This window comes from Leucoraja erinacea, chromosome 14, assembly GCF_028641065.1.
Source record: "Leucoraja erinacea ecotype New England chromosome 14, Leri_hhj_1, whole genome shotgun sequence".
Classification (NCBI taxonomy): domain Eukaryota; kingdom Metazoa; phylum Chordata; class Chondrichthyes; order Rajiformes; family Rajidae; genus Leucoraja; species Leucoraja erinaceus.
The window spans coordinates 51,845,780-51,873,174 of record NC_073390.1 but is presented as its reverse complement, the minus strand read 5'-3'; the positions used below and the strand labels follow the sequence as shown (position 1 = coordinate 51,873,174).

General features: G+C 46.2%; 1 protein-coding gene across 1 annotated transcript in view; it reads left to right on the top strand.

Annotated features, from left to right (window-relative positions):
- The window catches only part of pxylp1 (2-phosphoxylose phosphatase 1), a 142,085-nt gene that overhangs the window by 102,286 nt on the left and 12,404 nt on the right, over positions 1–27,395 (top strand). The window contains 1 exon segment of the mRNA XM_055646416.1: positions 11,600–11,726. Coding sequence (XP_055502391.1) covers positions 11,600–11,726 — 127 coding nt within the window.

Sequence of the window (27,395 nt, the reverse complement as noted above, 5' to 3'; positions counted from 1 at the left end):
CGGGGCTGCCTCGAAGGGCCGAATGGCCTACTCCTGCACCTATTGTCTATTGTCTATTTCCCCTCTCACCTTAAAACTATATTGGACCCATAACCTCACTTATCCACGTCCTCTAGAGATGCTGCCCTGAGAGACCTGCTGAGTTACTCCAGCACTTTATGTCCTTTTAAATCTATGCTCTCTAGTTCTTGATTCACCTACCCTGGGATAAATGGACTCTGTGCATTCACTATCTAATTCCCTCATGACTTTATGCACCTGGGTTAACTTGACCAGGTTTGTTTGCTAATGGCCCATTCTCCTGCCTTCTCCCCATAAGCCCTGACTCCTGTTTGGAGAGATTGTCATAGTCATAGGGTCGAACACCAGCCAGCATGTCAAAGTCAAAGTCAAAGTAACTTTATTGTCAATTCAATTATGCAACAGTAGTTACACAGAGGATTGAAATTACGTTTCCCCATACTCCAAATGTGCAAGTAATATTAAAAACACAGACAGACAACATACCAATAAAAATAGACAATAGACATACATTATTTAAAATATTTAAATATTCACAGTATGCCAACATGTAGCAAAACCTTTGAGGTATTTTACACAGGGTGCAACAATGAAAGGTGCAATATAGAAAAAGTGCAAATTCCGTACTGGAGACATTGAGCCAAAGTTATTTTCACAGTTTGTTTGTCTTTGTTTGGGTACTGTTCATGGAATTTACTTGAGTGTGTTGAGTAGTCTGATGGCCTGAGGGCAAAAGCTGTTTTTGAATCTGGTGGTTTTGCTCCGCATGCTGCGGTAGCGCTTACCGGAAGGTAGGAGGGTGAACAGTTTGTGTGCTGGGTGGGTGGTGTCATTTGATGATATTGCTTGCTCTCTTGCGACTCTTGCGAGTGGTGAATCTCTGGAACTCTCTGCCACAGAGGGTAGTTGAGGCCAGTTCATTGGCTATATTTAAGAGGGAGTTAGATGTGGCCCTTGTGGCCAAGGGGATCAGAGGGTATGGAGAGAAGGCAGGTACGGGATACTGAGTTGGATGATCAGCCATGATCATATTAAATGGCGGTGCAGGCTCGAAGGGCCGAATGGCCTACTCCTGCACCTAATTTCTATGTTTCTATGTTTCTAACCGTACAGCACGAGAACAGGCCCTTTGGCCCACAATGTATGGACCTGAAGTTGTCGACAGCAGTTCTTCTGATGAGGTTGTGTTCAGCCCCACCCTCTTGCTTTCCTAGATTAATGACAGGTCTCGCTGATGTTAATGGCTTGGTTATTGTTCTGACACCACGGCACAAGCTTCTCAATCTCTTCCCTGTACTCTGTCTCATCGCAGTCGTTCATCTATTCTAGACGATAACAGCAAACTCAATAGACACAAAATGCTGGAGTAACTCAACGGGGCAGGCAGCATCTCCGGAGAGAGGGATTGGGTGACGTTTCAGGTTGAGACCCTTCTTCAGACTGATCTTAGGGGATAGGGAGATACATAGATAAGGAAAGGTAAGGTATGAAAATTGGACAAAGGGAATGAAGTCCAAGGAAAATGTGGAAACAAATGTAGCTCTGGTCGAGCGTTTGGGTTAAAACGTGGTCGGAGTTGGAGAGCAGGTGGAATAACAGAGGGGGAGCAGCGAGAGAGGATGTTGCTGAACTCTCGTCAGGGAGAGGAGGGAAACTTCTTCAAAGTAGACATACCTTGAGGAGATTTTGCAGAGGAGCGGACAAAATGTGTAGGAAAGAACTGCAGATGCTGGTTTAAACTTAAGATAGACACAACATTTTGGAGTAACTCAGTGGGCCAGGCAGCCCCTCAGAAGGAACGGGTGACGTTTCTGGTCAAGACCCTACTACTGACTGATGTCTGGGGAGAGGGAGATACATAGATAAGGAACTGTATTCGTGCCATAGAGGGAGTATAGAGAAGGTTCACCAGACTGATTCCTGGGATGGCAGGACTTTCATATGAAGAAAGACTGGATAGACTTGGCTTGTACTCGCTAGAATTTAGAAGTGAGGGGGGATCTTATAGAAACTTACAAAATTATTAAGGGGTTGGACAGGCTTGATGCAGGAAGATTTTTCCCAATGTTGGGGAAGTCCAAAACAAGGGGTCACACAGTTTAACGATAAGGGGGAAATCTTTTAGGACCGAGATGAGAAAAACATTTTTCACACAGAGTGGTGAATCTGTGGAATTCTCTGCCACAGAAGATAGTTGAGGCCAGTTCATTGGCTATATTTAAGAGGGAGTTAGATGTGGCCCTTGTGGCTAAAGGGATCAGGGGGTATGGAGAGAAGGCAGGTATAGGATACTGAGTTGGATGATCATATTGAATGGCGGTACCGGCTCGAAGGGCCGAATGGCCTACTCCTGCACCTATTTTCTATGTTTCTATGTAAGGTGTGAAAATAGGACCTTGAATCTTAATAGATTGAGTTGGCACTGTGCTTGGCCACACAATCATGGGTGTAAAGGACTCAAACCGCAGCAAGGGACTCTAACCGATTTTGGGCCGACTGTCAGGAAGTCCAGAAGCCAGTTGTAGATGGAGGCTCCCTGTCCAAGGTTCACTAGTTGGAATTATATTCAGTTAATGATTTTGAGAAAAGGTAATAATTAGCCTTTTCTTGTTCACGTAGATGGAAATGCCATTAATTTACAAAAATACTGTAAGTAGTACTGGAGTTTTGTAATCATTTTGTTTCATTACAGTTGTGTTAAGAGGAATCAAGTAGTTACACCAATAATGGCTTTGAGTTGGCACGGTGGCGCAGCGGTAGAGTTGCTGCCTTACAGCGCCAGAGACCGGGGTTCGATCCTGACTATGGGTGCTGTCTGGATGGTGTTTGTACCTTGTCCTCGTGGCAGTGTGGGTTTTCTCCGGGTGCTCCGGTTTCCGTCCACGTACCAAATATGTACAGGTTTGTAGGTTAATTGGCTTGTGTAAATTGTCCCAAGGTTCAAACTAGTGTATGGGAGATCAGTGGTCAGCGCGGACTCACAAGTTCATAAGTGATAGGAGTAGAATGAGGCCATTCAGCCCATCACGTCCACTCTGCCATTCAACCATGCCTCATCTTTCTCCCGCAACCCCATTTTCCTGCCTTCACCACATAACTACACATAAAAGACTACAAAAAATGGCAAACACTGCCCAGTCCATCATCGGCTCTGACCTCCCTTCCATCGAGGGGATCTATCGCAGTCGCTGCCTCAAAAAGGCTGGCAGTATCATCAAGGACCCACACCATCCTGGCCACACACTCATCTCCCTGCTACCTTCAGGTAGAAGGTACAGGAGCCTGAAGACTGCAACAACCAGGTTCAGGAATAGCTACTTCCCCACAGCCATCAGGCTATTAAACTCGGCTCGGACAAAACTCTGAACATTAATATTGTTTAAGAGGGAACTGCAGATGCTGGAGAATCGAAGGTTACACAAAAAAGCTGGAGAAACTCAGGAGGTGCAGCAGCATCTATGGAGCGAAGGAAATAGGCAACGTTTCGGGCCGAAACCCTTCTTCAGACTGATCGGGGGCCAAGCCCCCGATCAGCCTGAAGAAGGGTTTCGGCCCGAAACGTTGCCTATTTCCTTCGCTCCATAGATGCTGCTGCACCCGCTGAGTTTCTCCAGCTTTTTTGTGTAACCTCTGAACATTAATAGCCCATTATCTATTTATTTGCACTTTATCAGTTTATTTATTCATGTGTGTATTTATGTATATAATGGTATATGGACACACTGATCTGTTTTGTAGTCAATGCCTACTATGTTCTGGTGTGCTGAAGCAAAGCAAGAATTTCATTGTCCTATCAGGGACACATGACAAAAAACTCTCTTGAATCTTGAATCTTGAATCTAACCCCCGACTCGGGGGCCAAAGACCTGTTTCCACACTGTATCTCTAAATTATATTTCTAATGCTGTCACTGGGGTTTCACTAATGTACAATGGCGTGTGGATAGATGTCATTTTTATTCTTCATTCCCTTTAAGTGAAGAGCGTGGTCTTATCCTGGGATGTGGAGATGCTTGGTACAAATTGAAACACTTCTAATGCAATGCAATCACAAGTGATTGGCCCAGTCGGACAATTTGAACTGGGAATTGCTAGCGGTAACTCTGTGGTAGCTGTTTAATATAATTAAGGGAATTACACATTGTTTAATGCTTCTGGTTTAAAAGCACTCTCCTCCCTGTTTATCATCCACTGTTGAAACGGCACTACCTATGGTGCCCCAGTGAATAAAACCTCAGCAGCTGATAATCAGGTTTAAGTACAATGTGCTGCTGCTTCTCAGCCCCAGGGACCCAGATTTGATCCTGTCCTCGGGTTCCTGTGTGTATGGAATTCACTTGGCCTTCCTGTGTCTGCAAGTGTTTCTCCCGGATGCCCCAGTTTCCCCCCCGTATCTCAAAGGTGTGCTGGTGGATTAATAGGATGCTGTAAATCACTGCCGTTGGATGGCAGGAGATACACGGGAGTCGACGAGAGAATAAGTTGCAAGGTGATAAATGGGAGTATGGGACTGATGGGCGTTCTCTGAGAGGCGCCATTCATTCAATGGACCAGATGACTCTCTCTGTGCTGAAAGGGACCAAAATACCCGGACAAGAAGATAGACACAAAAAGCTGGAGTAACTCAGCAGGCCAGGCAGCATCGCTGTAGAACAGGAACATGCAACGTTTTCGGGTCGAGACCCTTCATCAGATTGAGAGCGAGGGAAGGGGAATATAGAGGTAAGAGAAAGGTACAGAACAAAGCAGAGCCCGCATCGATGACTCAGGAAAGGTGGAGCCCACAATGATCCATTGTTGGATGGGGACGAGCTGATAACGAAGGGATACAAAAGGTGAAATTAGCAAGATGACTAGTGTGGGGGAGGGACGGAGAGAGGAGAGGAATGCAAGGGCTACTTGGAGTTAGTGAAATCAATATTCATGCTGCTGGGTTGTAAGCTGCCCATGCGAAATATAAGAGGCGCTGTTCCTCCAGTTTGCGTGTGGCCTTAAGCTGACAGTGGAGGTGGCCCAGGACAGAAAGGTCAGTACGGGAGTGGGAAGGGGAGTTAAAATGTTTGGTAATTGGAAGATTGCGTAGACCAAGTATGGTGGCGGGCACAGTGGCGCAACGGTAGAGTTGCAGCCTTACAGCGAATGCAGCGCTGGAGGCCCGTGTTCCATCCCGACTATGGGTGCTGTCTGTACGGAGTTTGTACATTCTCCCCGTGACCTGAGTGGGTTTTCCCAGAGATCTTCGGTTTCTCCCACACTCCAAAGACGTACAGGTTTGTAGGTTAATTGGTTTGGTAAATGTAAAAATTGTCCCGAGTGGGTGTAGGCTAGTGTTAATAGAAACATAGAAACATAGAAATTAGGTGCAGGAGTAGGCCATTCGGCCCTTCGAGCCTGCACCGCCATTCAATATGATCATGGCTGATCATCCAACTCAGTATCCCGTACCTGCCTTCTCTCCATACCCCCTGATCCCCTTAGCCACAAGGGCCACATCTAACTCCCTCTTAAATATAGCCAATGAACTGGCCTCGACTACCCTCTGCGGCAGAGAGTTCCAGAGATTCACCCCTCTCTGTGTGAAAAAAGTTCTTCTCATCTCGGTTTTGAAGGATTTCCCACTTATCCTTAAGCCGTGACCCCTTGTCCTGGACTTCCCCAACATCGGGAACAATCTTCCTGCATCTAGCCTGTCCAACCCCTTAAGAATTTTGTAAGTTTCTATAAGATCCCCTCTCAATCTCCTAAATTCTAGAGAGTATAAACCAAGTCTATCCAGTCTTTCTTCATAAGCCAGTCCTGACATCCCAGGAATCAGTCTGGTAAAACCTGTGGGGATGTGTGGGGATCGCTGGTCGGCGCGGGCTCGGTGGGCTGAAGGGCCTGTTTCCGCGCTGTTTCTCTAAGCTAAACTAAACTAAAAAAGTATAGCTGGTAGATTCCCAGCCCAGTGTGAAGGCGAGCAGTATAGAAAAGAACGACTGCCTGTGGAGTTTGTACATGAGCTTGAACTCAAGTTGGTGGATGGAGTGGCAAGTGTGGTGCTATTGATGAAGGTGAGAGGATTCTGCTTCTGAGTTCTAACTGGAATTCTACCAGTATTTTCATTTGTCACAAAATGAAAAATGTTAGCCATGAATATGGGTTTATTTACATAAGCCACCCACAAGATAAAACTAAGAAATGCTGGTACCCTTGACTTGCCCTCAATAGTATTTTTGACTTCCAGTAGGATTTTTGCCGTCAGCCTCCACTGATAAAGTTGCGCGTGAATGCCGAGCATTGGGTTCAGACTGGATTTGAAAGGTAAATGAGAGGAAGGATGTTATTTGAACAACAAGCCTGGAAGACGGTGATATTAATATTCTTTACCAGCGATTCTGAAAATGTTTTTTTCCCGCGTGGAAGATTAAACAGATTGAAGATATCACAGGCATAGACACACCATTTTCACTTGCAGAGAAGGGAGATACGGAGTACAAACACAGAATTTAAATATTATATTTTTTGCTGGAGTGATTTCTAATTTAGCAGCTATTTAGCGGTCCTCTTAATTCCTATTACTGTAATGGTGTTGCATCAACATTTCTTATAGTATTTATGCAAATTTACACCAGGAATTGCATATTCATGCAAGCGAGTGAACCCAGTGTTATATATGGACCAGCCGATGTGCACACACAGTATTTTTGTGATGCAGTTGAGTTTCCAGTGACAGATTTTCAAGCGGAAAATAATGGTCTGTACTTTGCATGGAGAAATAATGTAGATTTTACCAGCATGATATGGATTGTGCTTTTACGGTGTTAAATGCATAACTCTGTTGGGTGATGATTTGCTGCTCAACACTGGACTTGCAAACTATTCTTGCCATTAAAGCAAAGAAAATCCATTACAATTTTGCATTTTATTACACGAGGTTTCATGCATTCTAATCCAGAGTTGCTGCTTAATTATACCTCGTGCTCTCAAACAAAGGTCATATTCCATGCGTGGAACATAATTGCCTCAAAGTTTCAATATCTCATGAATTGTAAAATAACAGTTTGTTGATGATATGACTTTCTACTTCATCAAATGTTCTTTTTTTGCATTCTGTAAGCATTTAAAAAGTTAGTGTCATTTGTGTATTAGTATAATTTCTAATAGTAGAAACAAAATGCTGGAGTAACTCAGTGGGACAAGAATCATCTCTGGAGCGAAGGAATGGGTGGCCTCCAATGAGGTAGATGGGAGGTCAGGACCACATTTTAGATGGCAGGGGGTTGATTCAGTTGCTTCATAACAGCTGGGAAGCAACTAATAGATGTAGATTATATTTAAACAGATGAGAAAATTAAACTATAGTAGTTACAGTTGGTTCTGCAGTTGGAAGATGTTGGAGGCCCACAGTATGCATTGGGATGATTGGTGGATTAGTTTAGTTTATAGATACATCGCGCAGTGGAAGAGTTACTGCCTTACAGAGCTTGCAGCGCCACAGACTCGTGCTCGATCCTGACCACGGGCGCTGTCTGTACGGAGTTTGTACGTTCTCCCCGTGACCTGCGTGGGTTTTCTCTGAGATCTTCGGTTTCCTCCCACACTCCAAAGACGTACAGGTCTGTGGGTCAATTGGCTGGACGTATGTGTGAAATTGTCCCCAGAGCGTGTGGGATAGTGCTAATGTGTGGGGATCACTGGTCAGCAGGTCTCGGTGGGCCGAAGGGCCTGTTTCAGTGCTGTATCTCTAAAATGAAAAAACTAAAACTAAATCTTGTTTGGCACAGACATTGTGGTTTGTAGAGCCTGATCCTATGTAAGCATCTCTTTGTAAGAGTTACTCCACATTTGTGAGGCTGATTGGCCTTAGTCCAGGAGACCCCCAGTAAACCTCTTGATTCTTGCCACAGCTTTACCAAACAAGCAGTGAGAAGCCTACAAGCTGTTCACTAAAAACTGGCTGACTATATCTGGAAGCTTCGCACTCTGAATGCTAGTTTAGACTTGTTAAGTTAAGGGCCTGTCCCACTTACATGTCCTTGGCATGCAAATTACGCGACCTCGTGGTCGCATTGAGGCGCACAGGCATCGTATGGCCTCGCGGGGCCAGTCCCACTTAGAAGAGCGGAGGGGTATGTAGTTGTGCGCGACATCGCGCGGGGCTCCGCAAAAATTTTGTAGTGAACGAAATCTTCGCGCGCCAACGGCCTGTCGCGGAACTGACGGCCAAAGTGGGACAGGCCCAAGACCCTGGTGTGACGCAACGTCTCACCTCCAACAGCAGCAGAGGTTACGTCCGAGCTCGCGTGTCCCTAGAAAAGGAACATGCAGTGTCCATGGGGACTGCGGAGGCCTTCTGTGAATGCTGGTCACCACAGGAGGTTGAATATATTGTAGATAAAAATGTAAATATTTTAATTTGATAATTTTGTTTAAATTGCTTGAGCTTTTTCCGGGTCTACATCCGTGCCCGCCTGTCCCTGGAGAGGGAACACGCGGTGTCCGTGGGGACTTTGGAGGCCTCCGTGAATGCTGGTCGCCGTTGGAGGTCGAGTGTTTTGTTGACAAAGTTGACGTCATATTAATTTGATGATCGTTTGTTTGTAAACTGTCAACATAGGCAGTCTTTGATTGTGTTAATATTCTATGTTTATTTATATTTTTTTGAATAAAAGTAGTTTCATAATAAAAAAAGAAAAATAAGAAAAAAAAAGAGCGTTGCCAAGAAAATTGAAGATGGACACAAAGCTGGAGTAACTCAGCGGGACCGGCAGCATCTGTGGTGAGAAGCAATGGGTGACGTTTCGTGTCGAGACTCTTCTTCAGTCTCAAAAGAATGGTCTCGACACGAAACGTCACCCATTGCTTCTCTCCAGAGATGCTGCCGGTCCCGCTGAGTTACTCCAGCTTTGTGTCCATCTTCAATTTTCTTGGCAACGCTCTTTTTTTTTCTTTTTTTTCTTTTTTTATTATGAAACTACTTTTATTCAAAAAAATATAAATAAACATAGAATATTAACACAATCAAAGACTGCCTATGTTGACAGTTTACAAACAAACGATCATCAAATTAATATAACGTCAACTTTATCAACAAAACACTCGACCTCCAACGGCGACCAGCATTCATGGAGGCCTCCAAAGTCCCCACGGACACCGCGTGTTCCCTCTCCAGGGACAGGCGGGCATGGACGTAGACCCGGAAAAAGCTCAAGCAATTTAAACAAAATTATCAAATTAAAATATTAACATTTTTATCTACAATATATTCAACCTCCTGTGGTGACCAGCGTTCACAGAAGGCCTCCACAGTCCCCATGGACACCGCATGTTCCTTTTCTAGGGACACGCGAGCTCGGACGTAACCCCGGAAAAGGGGCAGGCAGGCGACCACTGTGCGGACATCGACTGCCCGCTGCCCGGACCCGCGAATGGCCATCTTGGCCAGGCCCAACGCTCTGGGAGTAGAAGTGGGGGCATCAAATGACGTCACACGCTCCAGACGGCTGTGTGTACGCATGAAATCGCGCCCGACCTTTGCGGGACCATCGCGGCTCAACGCGACCACGAGGTCGCGTAATTTACGTGCCAAGGACATGCAAGTGGGACAGGCACTTTAAGCTTTGAGCGTAATTGCTTGGAGATATTTTTGCAACTACTGTCTGTTGACTTTAATTGATAGAACATTGGTCAGTATCGCACAGGCCCTTTGGTCCACAATGCTGGTGCTGAACATGATGTAAAGTTAATATGTAGAAACAAAAACTGCAGATGCTGCTTTTACACCAAAGATAGACACATCGCTCTGGAGTAAATTGGCCTCACTGTGTAAGGAAGTTGGTTAATGTGGAACTGGTATGAACGGGTGATCGATGGTCAGTGGACTCGGTGGCACGAAGGGCTTGTTTACATGCTGTATCTCTAAAATAAAGTAGACCAAACTTAAATTCCCCTTTTTTCAGCTCTTGCTAACCATGTCTCTTAGGAAGGAACTGCAGATGTTGGTTTACACCAAAGATAGACACAAAATGCTAGAGTAACTCAGCAGGACAGGCAGCATCTCTGAAGAGAAGGAATGGATGACATTCTGGGTCGAGACCCTTCTTCAACAATGGCACGCTTCTTCTGAAGAAGGGTCTCGACCCGAAACGTCACCCATTCCTTCTCTCCAGAGATGCTGCCTGTCCCGCTGAGTTACTCCAGCATTTTGTGTCTACCTATGATTTTGTTTGGTTGGCCGCTGCTAAATTCTAGTTGTTGCCTGAGGAATATTTTGAGGAGGTCTATCTGATTTAAATGATTGGAAGAGTGCTTCTCGTGGGAGGTAAAGCTCCTATCATCCTCCCCTGCCGTTATCCAGCTGTTGCTTATTTTTCTCTGCTGGGTGAATAAGAATGTCTAATCACTAAGAAGCACTGGTGCATAAAACCTGCTTTCAAGGTGCGCTTAAACTTAATCAAGCAGATGCCGGAGGCCATTGTAACCTGACTTTGTGTTCTCAACACTAACAAATATTCACAGGCCCACCACACATTCTCTGGCAAATGCCGAAGGGCCTGTTTCCGCAGGTGTATTTATTTATTTATTTTTAATTTAAATTTTTTTTTTTTATTAGAAGCAAGTGTACAAAAATGTAACCAGCGGCACGTGACATAACACAGTTATTGTAAAGCTTCAATTTTAATTTTTAGATATGGTTAAGAGAAAGGAAAGGAGAAAAAGTGGAATGTGCAAGGATAGAACCCTTAGACTACCAAAGCGGTGTAGCCAAAGAGTGATTAAATATCAGAAATAAAAAAGGAATAGAGAAATAAAAAGACAAAAAAGAAAGAAAGAAAGAGAAAAAGTGGTGACATACCTGCCTCGTATCCCTCCCCACCCATCACCCAACCCATATTTAGATTTAACTCCAAAGTTGTGTTGTACCATATTATCCTTGTAATAAATCAACGAATGGTGTCCATGTCTTCGAAAAATGATCTGGTTTTTCTGCTAAGTCTATCGCAGGTGTATTTCTAAACAAAAAACAAAACTGGGACTAGATGTTCAAGAAGGAACTGCAGATGCTGGAAGATCGAAGGTAGACAAAAATGCTGGAGAAACTCAGCGGGTGCAGCAGCATCTATGGAGCGAAGGAAATAGGCGACGTTTCGGGCCAAAACCCTTCTTCAGACTGATTGGGGGTGGGGGGAGAAGGAAGGAAAAAGGGAGGAGGAGCCCGAGGGCGGGGGGATGGGAGGAGAGACTTCTCCCTTTTTCCTTCCGCCTGGGTTGCTTGCGTCCGGATGGCATGAACGTTGAATTCTCCCAATTTTGCTAGCCCTTGATGTCTCCTCCTCTTCCTTAACCCTCGAGCTGCCTCCTCCCATCCCCCCACCTTCCGGCTCCTCCTCCTCCCTTTTTCCTTCCTCCTCCCCCCCCCCCCCCCCCCCCCATCAGTCTGAAGAAGAGTTTTGGCCCGAAACGTCGCCTATTTCCTTCGCTCCATAGATGCTGCTGCACCCGCTGAGTTTCTCCAGCATTTTTGTCTACCTTAGGACTAAATGTTACTCTGTTGGAAATGCCAGGTATTAATTGTTGACCGCATCCTACATCCTTAGGACATGCACCACCAGACTACAAGCTACTATCGGTTCATGTTATGATTCGCCATGGTGACCGCTATCCACTCTATGCCATTCCAAAGACAAAAGCACCCGCCATTGACTGTACGCTTATCCCTGGCAGGTAAGTTCATTTATATCGTGTTTTCATTCACTATTAGATTGTCTCGATCTAATGACAATGGTGATCCATGAAAATAATCCAAGAAGGCTCATCAGCGTCTCTTCTTCCTGAGGAGACTGAAGAAGGTCCATCTGTCTCCTCAGATCCTGGTGAACTTCTACCGCTGCACCATCGAGAGCATCCTTACCAACTGCATCACAGTATGGTATGGCAACTGCTCTGTCTCCGACCGGAAGGCACTGCAGAGGGTGGTGAAAATTGCCCAACGCATCACCGGTTCCACGCTCCCCTCCATTGAGTCTGTCCAAAGCAAGCGCTGTCTGCGTAGGGCGCTCAGCATCGCCAAGGACTGCTCTCACCCCAACCATGGACTGTTTACCCTCCTACCATCCGGGAGGCGCTACAGGTCTCTCCGTTGCCGAACCAGCAGGTCGAGGAACAGCTTCTTTCCGGCGGCTGTCACTCTACTAAACAACGTACCTCGGTGACTGCCAATCACCCCCCCCCCCCCCCCTTATTATTTATTTTTTTAATTCAAATCGTTTGCTATGTCGCTCTTCAAGGGAGATGCTAAATGCATTTCGTTGTCTCTGTACTGTACACTGACAATGACAATTAAAATTAAAATTGAATCTGAATCTGGAAATATATTCAGAATATGGTCATATAGAGGTGGCACGGTGACACGGCATTAGAGTTGCTGCCTCACAGCGCCAGAGACCCGGGTTCCAATCCGACTACGAGTGCTGTCTGTACGGAATTTGTACGTTCTCCCCGTGATGGCGTGGGTTTTCTCCGAGATCTTCGGTGTCCTCCCACACTGCAAAGACGTACAGCTATGTAGACTAATTGGCCTGATGTAAATGTAAAATTAGTTTGAGTTTAGTGAATTGTAACTCGTCTGTAAAGGAGCTGAGGCAGCGGCGGCCCGACTCGCTGTCCGGAAGTGGCGACGCTGTTGAACAGCTGTGGCTCGCCTGCAGTCCGTCTGTTTTTATTTTGTTGTTGGTTTTTTTAGGTCTTGTTTTAGTTAAATTTTAGTTTATTAGGTTGTGTGGGGGGGGGTGAAACATGGTTTCTGTCTCTTCCTTCGGGGGAATGCGACTTTTTCTTGTCGTATCACCCCTTCTCTGCCTCCGACTGCTCTGAGGCCTAATGGCGGAGCTGGCGGCTTCCAACTGCGACCGACCTCGAGGCTCCGGAGTCGGAGCCAGCCAGGACTAGGCTGGCTGACTTCGGGGCTGAGGCGGCGGAGGCCCGACTCGGAGCTGAGGCGGCGGTGGCCCGACTCGCTGAGGCAGCGGCGTTCCAGCTGTCAGCAGCGGACCGACTCGGAGCTGAGGCAGCGGCGGCCCGACTCGCTGCGGTGGTGTTCCAGCTGTCAGCAGCGGACCGACTCGGAGCTGAGGCAGCGGCGGCCCGACTCGCTGCGGTGGTGTTCCGGCTTTCGTCAGCGGCCCAAATCGAAGCTGAGGCGACGGCGACATCACCACGGAGGTCCGCTGCACTGGATGGCGGCATCTTCGGCCTGGACCCGCCTCAGCGCAGAGGGAGTACAAGGACGGACGAGACAGAGACTTTTGCCTCCATCACAGTGAAGAGGTGCCTGGTGAACTCACTGTGGTGGATGTTAATTTGTGTTTATTGTATGTTTTGTTATTTATTATTATATGTATGACTGCAGGCAACGAAAGGTCTGAATGACAATAAAGGAATCTAATCTAATCTAATCTAAAGTTGATGTGCAGAGATCGCTGGTCAGCACGGGCCTGTTTCCCCGCTGCTCCTCTAAAACTAAAACTAAACGAAGTATTAAAATATATTATTTTATTTTTTAAAGATAATTTCTGTCGCTGCTTGCCCAGTTTTATTGTCAATTGTTACTGTATATATACTGTCTGAAGAAGGTTCTCAGCCAGAAACGTCGCCCATTCCTTCTCTCCCGAGATGCTGCCCGGCGGGCTGAGTTACTCCAGCATTTTGTGTCTACCTTCGATTTAAACATGCGTCACCGTTCTTTCCCGCACGTTACTGTATGTATGATCAGCCGTGATCAGCAGTTAGCAGTGAGAGAGGTTGCTAAATGTGTCATGGCAAGCTGATGATAAATATTAATTAGATCCAAGTTAATTACCTCTGCCATTGGCAGAACTACAGCAGTAAAACTGGCATCAACCAGAGGATGTGCATCTTCACCGCTTTAAACACCAGCCCGTCTTCACCCAATGATCAGTCAACATTAATCTTACAGACTGGAACAACGATGATACGATGAAACAGGACTAGTAGTTAATTTGCAAATGCTGAAATATTGAGGGAAATGAGTTACATCTTTGTAGATTAAATCATATCAAAGCCTATCGCTGGTATAATAACAAACATTATAATGGATATAACAGTTGATAAGAGGTATGTAAATAAAAAGGGGCGGGGTGGTGGTGCAGTGATAGAGTTGAAAAAAAAAAATGATTGAAATGATTCAATAAACAGTACAGAGAAATGCGGGGGAGACACAGGGCGTCGCGGTGTGTGCAGCCGATTCCATTACAGAGTTGCTGTCTTACAGCACCAAGCGGGATTTGAGACCTTCCGGTCGCCAGCCGATCTAGATTACGCACCAGGCGGCTTGCCTGTACGGGCGCTGCCTGTACGGAGTTTGTACCTTATCCCCAGTTTTTTTGCAACCAGGCTCCCCTCGTATGACAGCACTGGGCCTCTACTCGATGGAGTTTAGAAGGATGAGGGGGGTCCTCATTGAAAGTTACCGAATGGTGAAAGGCTCGGATAGAGTGGATGTGGAGAGGATATATCCATTGGAGCGTCTAGGACTAGAGGTCATAGCCTCAGAATTAAAGGACGTTCCTTTAGGAAGATGATGAGGGGGAATTTCTTTGCTCATAAAGTGGTGTAAGTGGAATTCATTGCCATAGAAGGCTGTGGAGGCCAAGCCAATGGATATTTTTTTAGGCAGAGATATATAGATTATTGATTAGTATGAGGTTAAGGAGCGAAGTCAGGAGAATGGGGTTAGGAAGGAGAGATGATCTAATGGCAGAATAGGCTGGATAGGCCGACTGGCCTAATTCTGCTTCTATTACATGATCTATGACCTTATGACCCTCAGCCTTCTCCACTCCAGATACAAACCCTGTCTCTCGTCAAAGACGAGCGCCCCCCCCACTGCCCCCCCACCCCTCCCCCCTTCCAAGGTATTATCCCAGTGAGGGATTTGGTGGAAGATTCTGATCGTGAAACATTAAAGGGCCGGTCCCACCAGCACGCGCCTGCATGCGGCGAGCGCGACCAAACCGGAAGCGGGGGTTGTGCGGAGGTCGAGTGATCCCCATACTGGGCCGGTCCCACCAGCACGTGCCTGCATGCGGCGGGCGCGACCAAACCGGAAGCAGGGGTCGCACGGAGATCGAGTGAGTGACGTGAAGTTCCAGCGAAGTCCGCGGGAAGTTCGCGTGTGACGTACGGCACCAAGACGTGCGTACGGCGTCAAGACGCTGCGCATGCCCGTCGAGGCGGTGCGTACGGCGTCGAGGCGGCTGCGGGCCGGCAGGCCGTTGCCGCCCGGAATTTTTGAACACGGTCAGTTTTTCAGAGCCCCGCGCGATGTCGGGACCAGCTCCGCACAACTCCATACGGCTCCGGCGATCGAAGTGGGACCGGCTCCGCGAGGCCGTACGGCTCAAGCGACCACGTTAGGTCGCGCTTGCCCCATGGAGTCGCATGCTGGTGGGACAGGCCCTTAACTCTGTTCCTCTTTCCACAAACGCTGCTGGGTTGCTGCTTATTCTATTTATACTTTAGATTTCCATCTATATATTTTTTTGATTTTCAACATCACCAGCAACTTGGCCCGCACTAGCAATATCGAAGCAAGGATCAAAAAAGTACATCGCCGCCTCTACTTCCTTAGAAGGCTTAGGAAGTTTGGCATGTCATTAGTACGGGTGCCAGGGGTTATGGGGAAATGGCCGGAGAGTCACCTCAAGTCAAGAGTGTTATATTGTCAGTGGTATACAAAAATGCTGGAGAAACTCAGCGGATGCAGCAGCATCTATGGAGCGAAGGAAATAGGCAACGTTTCTCCAGCATTTTTGGCTATCTTCGATTTTCCAGCATCTGCAGTTCCTTCTTAAACAAGTGTTATATTGTCATATGTTCCAGATAGGACAATGAAATTCTTACTTCCTGCAGCACAACAGAACAAATAAACATTGTACACAAGGGGAGAAAAAAAACTGTTCAGTGTGTGTATACACATGGCACACATACTCAATAAATAAACAAGTATAGTGCAATACTAATAATAGTCTCTCATAGTTCAGAGCTTATTTGTTGTTGTGGTTAATAGCCTGATGGCTGTCAGGAAGAAGCTGTTCCTGAACCTGGTCGTTACAGTTTTCAGGCTCTTGTACCTTCTACCCGATGGCAACGGAGAGATGAGTGTGTGGACAGGATGGTGTGGGTCTCTGATGATGTTGGCATTTTGAGGCAGCGACTGCAATAAATCCCTTCGATGATGAGGAGGTCAGAGATGGTGATGGACTGGGCAGTGGACACTACTTTTTGTAGTCTTTTCCGCTCCTGGACAGTCAAGTTGCCGAACCAAGCCACGATGCAACCGGTCAGCATGCTCTCTACTGTGCACCTGTAGAAGTTCGAGACAATTCCCCTTGACATACCGACTCTCCGTAATCTTCTCAGGAAGTAGAGGAGCTGATGTTCCTTCTTCATGATTGCATCAGTGTGCTGGGTCCAGGAAAGATCTTCGAAAAATTGAACGCCCAGGAATTTAAAGTGTTTGACCCTCTCCACCATCCTCCCATCGATATAAACAGGGTTGTGGGTCCTCATCCTTCCCCTTCCAAAGTTAGGAGGGAGAGATAGATCAGGCATGATTGAATGTTGGAGTAGACTTGATGGGCCGAATGGGCTAATTTTGCTCCTATCACTTATGATCTTCTGATGTTCCCAAAACCCCTCACCAACTTCTCCAGATGCACCACAGTAAGCATTTACTGGGATGTATCACAGCACGGTTTGAGAACAGCTCCACCCAAGACCGCATGAAATTGCAGAGAGATGTACCATCACCATCAGACAAACCAACCTCCCTTCCATTGACTCCATCTACACTTCACACTACCTTGGCAAGGCCACCTCCATATTCAAGGACGAGTCTCAGCCCGGCCACTCCCTCTTCTCCACTCTCCCATCAGGCAAGAGGTACAGAAGTTTGAAAACGCACACCTCCAGATTCAGGGACGGTCTACACCAATCTGAAGCCGCGGTCTCCGGTGTCAGAGGCACCGATTCAGGACTTACCTTGACTTTTATTCATCTGGATGCCCGCAGCGGCGGCTGCGGAGGGTTGAGGTCCCGACCACGGGGGTAAATGGAGAAGGACTGGCCAATTTTGTGCCTTCCACCACAGTGATAAATGCTGTGGTGGATGTTTGTGTTAAATTGTGTATTTTGTGTGTTCTTTTTCATTGTACCGCTGCTGGCAAATTCATTTCACTTGCACTTTATGTGCAATGTGACGAATGAAACTGGTTGATTGATTGATTGAGGGACAGTTTCTTCTCAGCTGTTATCAGGCAACTGAACCATCCTATCAACAACTAAAGAATTGTCCTGACATCATCTCCCTCACTGGAGACCTTTGAACTATCTTTAATGGGATTTTACTGGAGTATCTTCTGCTAAACCTTATTGTGTATCTACGCACTGTGGAATGCTTGATTATAATAATGAATAGACTGGATAGTGTGCAACAAACAAGCTTTTCACTGCAATGTTTTCACATCAAACCCACTGAAAAAGGTTTGAATCTGAAGAAGGGTCCCGACCCAAAGCACCACCCGTCCTTTTTCCCCAGAGATTCTGACCCGCTGAGTTGCTCCAGTACTTTTGTGTTTGTCTTTGGTATAAACCAGAGGATTCTTGTTTTTACATTTCTACCTCGGTACACCGGAGGATATTAAATTAAACAAAACTAGAATGTGCTTCAGAGCAGGACCGAAGGGATGAAGGAGTTGGGTGAAAGGGAGGTAAAGATGGTGGCGAATAACAAAAGGCAAGTATGAAGGTATATAAATAAGAAATGATGAATAAATGTTACACAGATGTTCCCTGTTCTTTGCTCATGCCTTTCTTGGCAACCAGTTTTGCTGAAAGATCATTGATCTGAATTATTAACCCTGGTTTTTTTATCCAGCTTTACTTCTGTTTGACGTGACCAGATTTTCTATACTTTTCCCCATCATTGCACCAAGGTTTAAGCTATTGATTCCTGAGCCAATTCTTTCAAATATGATGAATACTGGAGGGGATTGTAAAAAAAAAAACATTTTTTATTTTGTCTGCCAAGTTTAAAAAGGGTCCTGAACTCCATAATGTTGTGTGTCCCTCACAGATGGTGCCTGATCTGCTGAGTTCCTCCAGCACTTTGTTCTTTGCTCAATATTCCAGCATCTGCAGATTCTCTGTTATTGCAGTGGGAGGCCATACTTGGTCTATGAAGGCTAAAATGAATGTCTGTTTCATGAGTTAATCCCCGGGACTGTCGTATGAGGAAAGACTGGAAAGACTGGGCTTGTATTCACTGCAATTGAGAAGGATGAGAGGGGATCTTATAGAATTATAAAAGGACTGGACAAGCTTGATGCAGGAAAAATGTTCCCAATGTTGGAGGAGTCCAGAACGAGGGGCCAGTGGAGGCCAATTCACTGGATGAATTGAAAAGAGAGTTAGATAGAGCTCTAGGGTCTAGCAGAATCAAGGGATACGAGGAGAAGGTTACTGATTGTGGATGATTCATCTTTATCAAAATGAATGGCGGTGCAGGCTCGAAGGGCTAAATGGCCTCGTCCTGCACCTATTTTCTATGTTTCTAAGAGTGTTTATTTGTCATGGAAGGAATTGCAGATGCAGGTTTACACCGAAGATGGACATAAAATGCTGAAGTAACTCAGTGGGTCAGGCAGCATCTCTGGAGAGAATGTCCAGAAGCCTACAGAAGAAGAAGTGTTCTGAAGAAGGGTTCCAACCTGATACATCACCTACTCACTTTCTCCAAAGATGCTGCCTATCCCGCTGAGTTACATATGTTCATAAGTTCTCGGAGCAGAATTAGGCCATTCGGCCCATCAAGTCAACTCCACCATTCAATCATGGCTGATCTATCTTTTCTTTTCAACTCCGTTCTCCTGCCTTACCCCATAACCCCTCACACCCATACCAATCTGTGTATCTCTGCCTTAAAAATATCCATTGTCTTGGCCTGCACAGCCTTCTGTGGCAATGAATTCCACAGATTTACCACCCTCTGACTAAAGAAATACCTCCTCGTTTCCTTTCCAAAGGTACGTCCTTTTATTCAGAGGCTGTGGTCTCTGGTGTGAGATTCTCCTCTGTCCACAATCAGTCTGAAGAAGGGTCCCGACCCGAAAGAAGTTTAGTTTCGTTTATTGTCACGTGTACCGAGGTACAGTGAAAAGCTTTTGTTGTGTGCTAACCAGTCAGCGGAAAGACTGTGATTACTATCGAGCCATTTACAGTTGTTTAAGAAGGAACTGCAGATGCTGGAAAATCGAAGATAGCCAAAAATGCTGGAGAAACGTTGCCTATTTCCTTCGCTCCACAGATGCTGCCTCACCCGCTGAGTTTCTCCAGCATTTTTGTCTATGAGCCATTTACAGTGTACAGATACAGGGAAAGGGGAATAACATTTAGTTATTAAGTCAGAAAACAGCAGCATGAGGCTTTGAACTTCCTCTGCCACTTGTTTGGATCCCATGCAAACTTTACAGTCAATACATCATTGAGTTAACTGGATCTTCAGCTCACCTCATGTACGCTGACAAAGGGGCTTATTTGAGCTCAACTCTATCTTCTTGTCTAATCTCATTGATTCCTCTAAAAAAACATGTGAATAAGGCGCGCAAATTAACCACTCAGCGAAACGTCACCTATCCATGTTCTCCAGAGATCCTCCGCTGTGTTACTCCAGTACTTTGTGTCTCTGGTGTAAAGTAAACATCACACATTGGGGCGGTATGGTGTTGCTACCTTACAGCACCGGAGACTCGAGTTCGATCTCGGTTCGAGACTCACTGTACAGAGTTTGTGCTTTCTCCCCGTGACTTGCGTGGGTTCTCTCCAGGTGCTTCGGCTTTCTCCCACACTCCAAAGACGCACATGTTTGGGGGCTAATCATCTTGGTAACATTGTAATTCACCCCTAATGTGTGTAGGATAGTGTTAGTGTGCGGGGATCGCTGGTCGGCACGGACTCGGTGGGCCGAAGGGCCTGTTTCCCTGCTGTATCTCTAAACTAAACCAAACCATTCCTGTTCTCTTTGTCCTACTAAAACCTCTCCAAGCTAAAGAATTTCAAGTTAAAGACACACGAGCGTTTTCAGACGAAATTCTTACTCTGCTCTTTTTTTAAGCGGTCAGTCCCTTTTTCTGTGATTATCCACCATGGATTGTTTATCCAGTTGCAATAATCAGACCGCTGTCCCTTAATAAATAAAACACATCTGCACTGTGCAAGGTAGCAACATAGCAGCTGATATAGTTCAATAAATTATACATATCAACCTTGAAGCTGGAGGATCATTTGACAGGTGATTTTAAATCCATCTCCCAGGTTAGCTAAAAAAATGTTTTGAGATTCAAACGCTGCACAAGGCATTTTCAGAAAAAATCTCTCAATAATTCTCCATTTTCGTGATGTATGAGAAGGCTTTAAACTGCTGCTTAAAAAGCAGAGTGCCATTATTCATGCAAGATAAAGGCAAGGAGTAGGGGGAAATAAAGAATTATGGGTTGCAACCATGCAGTGCAAAAGGAATAACTGTTTCCTCAAGGTAAAAGTAGCGTTTGTTGAGGGCGTGGAAGAAAGGTCTGAAGAAGGGTCTCGACCCGAAACGTCACCCATTCCTTCTCTTCATAGATGCTGCCTCATCCGCTGGGTTACTCGAGCATTTTGTGTCTACCAACAGTTTCCTCAATACATGCAAGAGGTGCTTTTTATGTCAAAGACTTTAACTCATTTAAGATAATCTGATGGAATTGTCTTGTCTTGCTGTGTCTTGCTGTGTTCTTGACCAAACTGGCTTTCCTGACAGTCCAAGACCTTTTAACGCAGGAAGGAACTGCAGATGCTGGTTTACACCAAAGATAGAAACAAAATACTGGAGTAACTCAGCGGGACAGGCAGCATCTCTGGAGATAAAGAATGGTGACATTTCTGGTCGAGACCCTGCCTCAGGTTGAGAGGCTGAGAGGCTCTCCGTCTGAAGAAGGGTCTTGATCCAAACCTAGTGGCAGAGTCTACCACTAGAGGTCATAGCCTCAGAATTAAAGGACGTTCTTTTAGGAAGGAGATGAGGAATCATTTCTTTCGTCAGTGTGTGGTGAATCTGTGGAATTCTTTGCCACAGAAGGCTGTGGAAGCTTCTACTCCTATTCCTTATGACCTTATGAAAACGCCACCCATTTCTTCTCTCCAGAAATGCTGCCTGTCCCGCTGAGTTACTCCAGTAATTTGTGTCCAAGTCCTTTATATCTGCATTGTAAAACGTCGAGGCCCCAGGACTGATCATGGCGACACTACACCATGTTCTCCGGGTGCTCCCGTTCCCTCCCACACTCCAAAGACGTGCAGGTTTGAGGGCTAATTGGCTTGGTATAATTGTAAATTGTCCCTAGTGTGTGTCGGATGGTGTTAAGGGCCTGTCCCACTTGCATGCGTTTGGCGTGACCAAACGTGGTCGCTTGAGGCGTATGGGCACTGTATGGCCGTGCGGGGCTGGTCCCACTTAGAAGCGCGGAGTTGCGCGGGGCTGGTCCCGACATCGCGCGGGGCTCCGAAAATCTGTCAGTGTCCGAAATCTTTGCGTGCCAACGGCCTGTCGGCACATACACACGCAGGCACATTGCGGTCGTATGCATCGTCTTGATGGCATACGGGAAGCGCGTGGCGTTGCATGATGATGTCACCGCCCGACGCCGTGCGACACCCAAATTCAGTCGGCCCGCCTCCTGCCCAGCTGATTGGTAAGTATGACGCAAATCAAGTCACCCGCGAACTTAGCACGTACTTAGCGCATACTTAGCGCGAACTCCGCTTCCGTTTGGTCGCGCCAAACGCATGCAATCACATGCAAGTGGGACAGGCCCTTTAGTGTGTGGGGATCGCTGGTCGGCGCGGACTCTGTGGGCCGAAGAGCCTGTTTCCACGCTGTATCTCTAAACTAAAACTAAACACCTACTGGTGACTATCACCACCTTATTTATCTTTGCACAGAGATGCAAGATAACCTCTCAGCCATCATGCGTAATTAGAGTTCTGCAGTTCATTGTGATGTCTGGGTAAATAAAGTCGATCGCAGTCTTTCATCTTTGGGAAATTTGTTGCCATGAAACACTAGACAGGTTTGCATTCCAGCTGATTGTTGTCCCTTTCTCTCTCACTTCTAATGTAAAATATAATTAAAGCAACATCTTATTAAATGAAAGCCCTGTGTGCAATCCTCACACAGACTGGAGACATAAACTGGCATTTATTTTTGCCTGGGAATGATAAAGAGAAGGCTTTTGTTTGTCAGAGAAAAATCAAAGTAGGGAAAGTGTTCTATAACCAGCTCAGACTGTGCTGCGACCAGCATTCTTATGCAATTCTAGTTGTGATTCTAGTGTCATTAATGAGAACGGTACATGCCAGGTTCAGAACCTCCAAGGGACCACAGTTTAAGAATAAGGGGTAGGCCTTTTAGAACGGAGATGAGGAAAAACTTTTTTTTTCCACGGTTGTGAATCTGTGGAATTCTCTGCCTCAGAAGGCAGCGGGTGCCAATTCTCTGGATGCTTTCAAGAGAGAGTTAGATAGAGCTCTTATAGATAGCGGAGCCAGGGGATATGGTGAGAAGGCAGGAACGGGGTACTTGATATGGATGATCAGCCAGTATTCTGAAGATGCAGATACTGAGAAGTATTTGCAACCTTCTAGGTTTGCTTAAATGTTCGTATGAGACACTGAAATCCTTTCAGAATAGGCTAAGCTTCCTTGGCACAAAAGTATATCTGAAAATGGGATCAAAATGCATTGCATTCCCTCGTAGTTGCGTCATGTTCACGGCATCAGAGGACACAAGCCTTCAGAATCCCCATTGAGCTTTCTTGGTTTGCTTCTCTCCATGTGCTGTGTAGAAAGGAACTGCAGATGCTGGTTATACACTGACAGATAGACACAACATGCTGCTGGAGTAACTCAGCGGGACAGGGCAGATGGAGACTTAGTGCGAGGACCTAGTGGTTTCGACACAGGACACAAGGATTCCGGGAGTGTCTAAGATACTGGCAGTCAGATATGAGCCTAATCACTCAGTGGGCTCGAGAGTATGAACTTCCCAGGGATCAGAAAATCACAAATAACTGATGTATTTTCATTCCATGGAAATATTTTTGGGCCTTCCTAAGTCTTTAATTCCTGTCACCCTGCTGTGTAACTTAGTAAGTGATTGAATTACAAATTCAACTCCTAAAGCTCACCCTCTGCCAGATTTGGGTCTTGACATTTGAAGGCAGAGTTGTGAATGGTGTGAACCAGAGACTCAGGTTTAAGGGCAGAGGGGGAATATATTTAATAGGAACCCGAGGGGCAATTTTGTCCCCCAAAGGGTGATGGGCATATGGAATGTGCTGCCAGAGGAGGGAGTTGAGGCAGGTACTATCGCAATGGTTAAGAAACATTTGGACAGGTGCATGGATAGGACAGGTTTAGAGGGATATAGGCCAAATGCAGGTGCTTCAGACAAAAGTAGATGGGGCATGTTGGCCGGTGTGGGCAAATTGGACCGAAGGTTGTGGTTCCACGCTGTATGACTCTAGAAGTAATTGGTTAACATTGGAAGAGCTCAGAGAACTGAGAAGGTTTTAGAGCAGGAGAAAATTACAGGGATAGGGAGGACAGTGACAATGTGCAGGAGGAGGCCATTTGGCCCTTCGAACCAGCACCGCCATTCGATGTGATCATGGCTGATCATCCCCAATCAGTACCCCGTTCCCGCCTTCTCCCCATATCCCCTGACTCCGCTATTTTTATGAGCCCTATCTAGCTCTCTCTTGAAAGCATCCAGAGAACCTGCATCCACCACCCTCTGAGGCAGAGAATTCCACAGACTCACCACTCTCTGTGAGAAAATGTGTTTCCTCGTCTCCGTTCTAAATGGCTTACTCCTTATTCTTAAACCCTGGCCCCTGGTTCTGGACTCCCCCGACATCGGGAACGTGTTTCCTGCCTCTAGCGTGTCCAAGCCCTTAACAATCTTACATGTTTCAATGAGATCCTCTCTCATCCTTCAAAACTCCAGAGTGTACAAGCCCAGCCGCTCCATTCTCTCAGCATACGACTGTCCCGCCATCCCGGGAATTAACCTTGTAAACCTACGCTGCACTCCCTCAATAGCAAGAATGTCCTTCCTCAAATTAGGGGACCAAAACTGCACACAATACTCCAGGTGTAGTCTCACTAGGGCTCTGTACAACTGCAGCAGGACCTCTTTGCTCCTATATTGGGGTTTCACAATGCTCCTATATTGGAGGAAACACAGTGGAAGGATCAAAATGTTGAGATCCATCTGAAACGTAATCAACCCAAAAAGGCAACTAAATTTTTCCCTACATGGATGCTGTTGACCCGGGTTTTCCCAACATTTCTCTGTTGCTGTTGCTGTTATGTTCAGTTTGCTCCTCATGTTCCGACCTTCAAAGGGATCTACAGGAGGCACTGCCTCAAAAATGCAGCCGTCAGTATCGTCGGCGACCCACACCACCCTCTGGCCATGCTTGCATTTCACACCTACCATCAGGAAGGTAGAGGTGCCTGAAAACCATGAGCTCCAGGTTCCAGAACAGCTTCTTCCATCACACTCCTGAACATCACACAGTAATTAAACCAACTATAAACAACCAACTGCCTTCAGTTGCACTAAGGACTTTGGATTCCTTGGAAGTCGTATCAGGTTATTTATGATTTTTTTGTTTCTTGTATGTTATCTAAGTGTGTTGTGTTCTTGTTGCTTTGCTGCAAGTAAGAATTTCAGAAGGTGGTGAATCTGTGGAATTCATTGCCACAGACGGCTGTGAAGGCCAAGTCAATGGATATTTTTTTAAAGGGGTGATTGACAAATTCTTGATTAGTAAGGATGTCAGGGGTTATGCGGTTGAAGGCAGGAGGAGGGGGTTGAGAGGGAAAGATGGATCAGCCATGATTGAATGGCGAAGTAGACTTGATGGGCCGAATGGCATCATTCTGTTCATAGAACTTATGAATTTCAGTTCCATCTACGGTACTTATGACAGTTAAATACTCTTGACTTTTAAGCCTTCGAACACCTGGTCTGTTTAAATTTTAGTTTAGTTTAGTTTAGAGATACAGTGCGGAAACAGGCCCTTCGGCCCACCAGGTCTATACTGACCAGCGATCACCACATATTAACGCAATCCTACACCCACTAGGGGCAAGATTGACATTAATACCAAGCCAATTAACCTACAAACCTGCATGTCTATGGATCGTGGGAGGAAGCCCAAGATCTCGGACAAAACCCGCGCAGGTCACAGGGGGAATGTGCAAACTCTCTACAGACAGTTGTAGCACAAATTTCCAGCAAAAATTGACTTATTTCCAATCATATGAACTTCTGAGGGATCTCAGGCCAAGAAAGTAAAGACATATTCACAGAAGGACCAAAGACAGACACTTTGAGATGGGTTAGAGGCCACGGGAGTGCTTCAGTCCAGTGTTGAACGGACCTCTCCATTTTAGTTTGCGGCGGAGAAGAGCGTAAAGGATGAAAGCAAAAATGATTGAAGCGTGAAATGGTGTGGTGATTGAAAGAGCGTGGAGATGAGCAGGCATACGCCTCCATTCCAATTGCCACTAATTTGTTTCTGATTCTCCACCCCCACATTCTGTGGCTTTCTCTCACTGACACTTTAAAACCCATTTCATGCTTGAGAGAACAAGCGGGGTGATTGGCGGCCAGTCTGTCATCTCAGCCCTTGCTGTGGGAGGGGGTGAGGACAATGTGCAGGCGTTACCTTTGCATTTTGTTGTGGGTGGAAGATACTGTTTCTATCCTGCTTTTTCGTGTCTGAAATCAACAACTTCTGAACAGCCCGGGCCTGAAGCTCATATTTGCTCGGATTTATTGACACTTTTTAACGTCTGCCTAAACAGATAATAGATTTTGCACCAGGTTTAATGTGTGTGGTGTGATTTGTCAGGTCGCAGTGGTTGACGGGTCTGGGAATGCTGGGTTTAGATATCTGTCGAGGGACGGGACGGCACGGTGGCGCAGTGCTGGAGTTGCGGCCTCACAGCGCCAGAGACCCGGGTTCCATCCTGACCACTGGTGCTGTCTGTGCGGAGTTTGTACGTTCTCCCCGTGACCGCGTGGGTTTTCTCCGGGCGCTCCGGTTTCCTCCAACACTCCAAAGCCGAACAGGTGTGTAGGTTAGACAAAAGTGCTGGAGAAACTCAGCGGGTGCAGCAGCATCTAAGGAGCGAAGGAAATTGGCAACGTTTTGGGCCAAAACATTTCTTCAGACTGATGTAGGGTGGGGGGGGGGGGGGGGGGGGGGGGGGGGGGGGAGGGGAGAAGTAAGAAAAAGGTAAAAAGGAAGAGGAGGAGCCCAAGGGCTGAGGGAGAGCTGAGAAGGGGAGGAGACGGCAAGTGCTACCGAAAATTGGTGAAGTCAATGTACAGGTTTGTTGGTGTCGGTGAGTTGTAGAAATTGTCCCTAGCATGTACGGGGATTTGGTTAATGTACGGGGATTCGGTCAGTGGTGATCGGTGGTCAGTGTCAACTCGATGTGCCGAAGGGCCTGTTTCCCCGCTGTATCTATAGGGAAGATTCAAACAAGATGACATGACTTCAGAATTAAGGGACAGAAGTTTAGGAGTAATATGAGGAGGAACTTCTTTACTCAGAGAGTGGTGGCGGTGTGGAATGAGCTTCCAGTGGAAGTGGTGGCCGCAGGTTCGTTGGTATCATTTAAAAATAAATTGGATAGGCATATGGATGAGAAGGGAATGGAGGGTTATGGTATGAGTGCAGGCAGGTGGGACTAAGGGAAAAAAAGTTGTTTGGCACGGACTTGTAGGGCCGAGATGGCCTGTTTCCGTGCTGTAATTGTTATATGGTTATATCTCGATAGTCTAAATGAAGAGTGTCTTTCCTTCGTTTAGTCCCCATGCTCCTGTCCTAAACATCTGACTTTCCTGCAGCCAATCGCCACTTGCTGGTGACAAATCCTCTTTTGTCACAGTCACTGATTATGAATCCCAACATGAGATTTCTCAGTTGTGAAAATCATCCTCGACACCACCCCAACCAAGTCTGTGTGTGAAGTGCCTTTTCTGTCAAATTAATGCCTTTGTTACACAGACAGTCTTGTGGAGCATGTAATTAGAAATTTAACAAGCTGTAGTTTTGAGATGTACAGATGCTTTTACTGACTCCTTTAGATTGGGTTGGTAGCGGTGGATTAATAGTATCATCTAAAATTGCACGCCACTTTCCCAAGCATGCGGTTGTACTGCTGTGATGGCTATGGAGTGCCCTCTGGTGGCTTTGAGAA